This window comes from Condylura cristata, unplaced genomic scaffold, assembly GCF_000260355.1.
Source record: "Condylura cristata isolate star-nosed mole 26May11 unplaced genomic scaffold, ConCri1.0 scaffold00005, whole genome shotgun sequence".
NCBI classification, from domain to species: domain Eukaryota; kingdom Metazoa; phylum Chordata; class Mammalia; order Eulipotyphla; family Talpidae; genus Condylura; species Condylura cristata.
Window position 1 is genome coordinate 52,523,822 of NW_004567106.1, and position 4,347 is coordinate 52,528,168.

At 38.6% G+C, this 4,347-nt stretch overlaps 1 protein-coding gene across 1 annotated transcript; it reads left to right on the top strand.

Annotated features, from left to right (window-relative positions):
* Positions 1-227: 227 nt before the first annotated feature.
* LSM8 (LSM8 homolog, U6 small nuclear RNA associated (S. cerevisiae)) lies at positions 228-4,347 on the top strand. The gene is made up of 4 exons (XM_004676974.2): positions 228-336; positions 1,367-1,407; positions 2,180-2,307; positions 4,099-4,347. The coding sequence occupies exons 1-4, from the start codon at positions 306-308 to the stop codon at positions 4,187-4,189; spliced, it is 291 nt and encodes a 96-aa protein (XP_004677031.1). The 5' UTR covers positions 228-305; the 3' UTR covers positions 4,190-4,347.

Below are 4,347 nucleotides of genomic sequence, written 5' to 3' on the forward strand. Positions count from 1 at the left end.
CTCTCCTGTTTTTTTTTCCGCCTTCCGTTCGCTTTTGTCTCGAGCGGCGGCCGAGATCACCAACCGGAAGAACAGCAGAAGCGTACTGCGCACGCGCACCAACGCGTTTTCTCCCCCCCTCCCATTGTCTCTCAAGTCTGATTGGCCGGGGTCTTTCAGTCTGACGCGGGAGGCTGCTCTGGGATAACTCTCGCGATATTTGCTGCCTCCCGTAGGCGGAAGTCGCTGCCGGTTCCTGGCGGGTCTTTCTAGATTCACTTGCTGTCGGTTTCGGTGCGTGCTCTGGAGTTGCCGGGCCGGCTATCATGACTTCTGCCCTGGAGAATTATATCAACCGTATCCTTGGGCAGACGACCGCGAGCGTTAGCCGGTACCAAGACGAGGCCCGCGTTTGCACAGCGGAAGGCCGATGCTGGAGGGTCGGGGTCGGGGTCGGAATCGGCGGGCGGTTCGGACGCCTGGCCACTACGGGGCGCGGGGGTGGGTGTTTGGGGGCCGGGGCTGGAGCCCGCCGAATTTGCGAGTCCAAAGCGCCTTTGCGTTTCATTCTTAATAGTTAAATATGATTATGAAGCTTCTCTCCTTTTTCGTAGAAATCAGCTGTTGATTAGTCATTACTATTTCCCCAGGCCCTGTACATTTCTGTTTGGGAATCACATCGACAGTTGGCCTAGCGGCGACTGTGACCTTGTAAATCCATGTGCTTGTTTGATCACAGTCTTTGCACATGTTCAAGAGAAGCATAATCATGTTAAAGATCGTTCACAAGTTGAATTCCTGACCCGTCACCATTTGAAATCTCAATTTTTTTATTGATAGAATGGAAAGAATGCCATTGTAACATTGTAATGGCATTCAAGGGTACATAGCCCCCATGCTCAAAAGTGCCTTCGAGGACCGCTGGTCGCGTTCGAGTTTCAGGACAGAAACACGACGTTTGCTTTCGTGGACAGAGTTGGAGAACAAAAGTGAAATGCGAAAGACTTTGTAATATGTAAACATGTTGGTACCTTGTGAGATTGATGAGTGACTTTTCTGAATTTGAGAAGCCAAGTCCTGAAAGACCGTTGACTCGTGTAGCAGCAGCATCTCTCGACGTTAAACCTTGCACTGTGGAGAGGTAGAAACGTGCCAACAGAAGGAGGGAAATGTTTGGTTAGTCATATTGGCAGTACTCAATGCCAGACATCCCATACATTGATCAGTACAAAAATGTTTTGTGTTTTTTTTCCCTTTAAATGGGTAATTACAAAGAATTAAAAAGCTAGAACCCAAGTTGTGTTGTGAATATAGTGACTGTGTTGCAAAGTTCTATTTCAATTCTATGACATTCCCAGAGACATGATTTCCTTGACTCAGTTGTCAGGAACTGTTGCTGTTATTACTTCTGATGGGAGAATGATTGTGGTAAGTATTTAGCTTCTTTATTCTCTGTTTACTTGTAGACTTACTGTTTGTAACTTTCCATGTAGAATCTTTAAACTAATGCTTAGGCACCAGAATGTCCCTGCATTACAGTAGATTGATCTCTGTCTTTGATAAATAGCTGCTGGCTTCTTATTTCTCGTTTATAAATGTGGAGTGTATGTTACTAATACGTGTTGAGTGTATGTTATGTATAAGTGGTCTTTGTGCAAAAATAATAGATTTTTTTCCCAGAGCCTGTCAGTCTGCCCAAGTCTTAGGTACTTCTCTTTCTCTTCCATTTTATTATTCTTCCCCACTCAATACTCTGACATTTACTGTATTTTGTGTGTGTGTGCTCATATATAATACTTCTTAGAAACTTAAAATAAGTTAGCCACCCCCTGCTGGCTCAGCAGGTTAAAGCACAGCAGTCAGCCACTGAAGCACCAGTTTGCTCCCAGTAGCCAAGGAGCACCCCACTTGGCACAGCAGACCTCTCCTATCTCACCTGCTGCCCCGGTCAGCAGTATATTTCACTCTACCTATTCTGCTCCCCTCTCTGTCTCCGGTGAATCCGCTGCTCACCCCTGCAACTCTGGCCTGTATCTTAGTTCTTGTATGCATAAATAAATCCTTAAAAAAAAGATTCAGTTAAAAAAATAAGATAAGTACTTATGTTGGGTGCCTGGATACTGAAATTGTGATATTGCTAAACTTACACACTAATGTAAACCAGAATATTTGTTTTTTTTTCTCAATATTTTATTTACAGGGAACACTGAAAGGTTTTGACCAAACCATTAATTTGATTTTGGATGAAAGCCATGAACGAGTATTCAGCTCTTCACAGGGAGTAGAACAAGTGGTTCTAGGGTTATACATTGTAAGAGGTGACAATGTGTAAGTAATACACCTTTTTAATACAGGTTAAATATACAGCATGTGAGATGTCTTATTATAAGTGGAGGTTTTCTTCTGAAAATGCACTGTGTAATCCTTATGTAGTTAATAGAACATAAATGTGGTTTTCTACATTTTGTCTTTGTCCATATTCTAATAGTTATGTGCCCTACCATATACGGAATATTCTGTTGTAGAGACAAAGCTGTCTTCCATATACTTCCTAATTTCAGAGGAACATAAAAATAGGGCGTCCAAGACTAGAATTTGAAAAATGTCTCAAATTTGAAATCGCTGATAGGAAAAATTTTATATAATTCATGAACTGTAGAATAACTGCATTTATAAACAAGTAATTTTCTGTTATTTTTCTTTTAATGTTTTAGTGTGATTGACACATATAAGATGGCCCATATTTACACTTTGGCCTCAGTTATTGACTTGTGACACACTGATATGTTTGAGAAAATTCGTTTTAGTGGTAACACTTAAGGAAAGCCTTCAGGAGAGAACAGGGCTGTCCAAAGAGCTTTTTGCAGTGATAGAAACAAACCTTCTGCCCAGTATGGCAGCTCTTACTCAGGCTGTTGAATACTTGAAAAATGACTGAGGAAATGAATTTTAAATTTAAAGCACACTGCTGTGTTAATGCAGTTAGAGACTAGACAGCAAGAATCGTTTTTGTTGTACTATATAAAGTAAACATGGATTATAAATGGTAGTAACTTTTAAATGTGTAACTATAATATTCGACTTGTTTTTTTGTTGTTGTTGAAAGAACAATGAAAGACTTCTGAAGTCTGGTACTTTCCATCTCTTAGAAAACTCAAGGCTTGTATAGTTTTAATCAAAATTGGTGCAGCTGTGTCAAATTCGGTGCTTGCTTCACACATGGCAGGCACCGGCCCAGAAGGCTGCCACAGTGACGCTGTAACTCATGGGCCCTGTTCCCCTCTCCTGGGCCTCAGGGATAAGTTTGGTTACATACACCATCTAAATAAATAAGTAAATAAAGCACCATTGGGAAAATTTTGTATTACAAACATTTGACTATAGAATTTACTCATTAAAACCAAGTAAGTTCAAACCAAAAAAAAAAAAAAAATCCACCAATTTTTTTTTTTTTTAAAATGGAATAATGTTTAATATGTAGCCTGGTCTCTGGATATAACAATGACTGTGTATGACTAGAGCCTTGGCTTGGCTATCTACATAGTATTACTGAAGTTAATGTTATAGATGAACCTTGGTATTGAAAAAATTGCTATCTTCTTTAGGCCTAGCCAGTCATCAAAAAAATATTTGGTAGATACTTACTGTTATTGCTGTTCCTATCTTTATATATAAAGAACTGCTTTTATATTGAATTTAAATTGAGCAAACTGAGAAATAATAAAATGAAACTAATAGATATTATATATCATTTAGGCACTTACTTCATTGATGTCATTCAAATAATAGACACTTAATTTTGCTTATCTAGTAATCGTTTTGATTTACTCCCAATTTAGTACCTGTATTTAGGTGAAATCCTAAGATTGGAAATTTTGGGTTTTTGACTCATTTACTCCATATATGCTTATATTTCTTTAATTACTCACAATACAGTTACTGTATGTGATCAGTCCTTACTATCGGTTCATCTAGTAATGTTGCCTTCAAATCATTTTTTTATTTAAATTTGATATAATTCACTGCCTCATAATAATGTAATTTACTGTATTATGTTCTCTCAGCTTTAATCAGAAATGAGATTATTTTAACTGACTTTTTCCCCTTTAATAATTACAGTGCAGTCATTGGAGAAATTGATGAAGAGACAGATTCTGCACTTGATTTGGGGAATATTCGTGCAGAACCTCTGAACTCTGTAGCACATTGAGGAAAGACTACACACAATGGACAGCTGTAAATTTTTGTACAGAAGCTTACTGTGAGGATGATGTCCAGAATTTTAATGAATGTGTAATTGTGGATTTTGACTGTATTGATTCATTGTAATATGATGTAAATTAAAGTATTTCTACATTTTATTGAAAA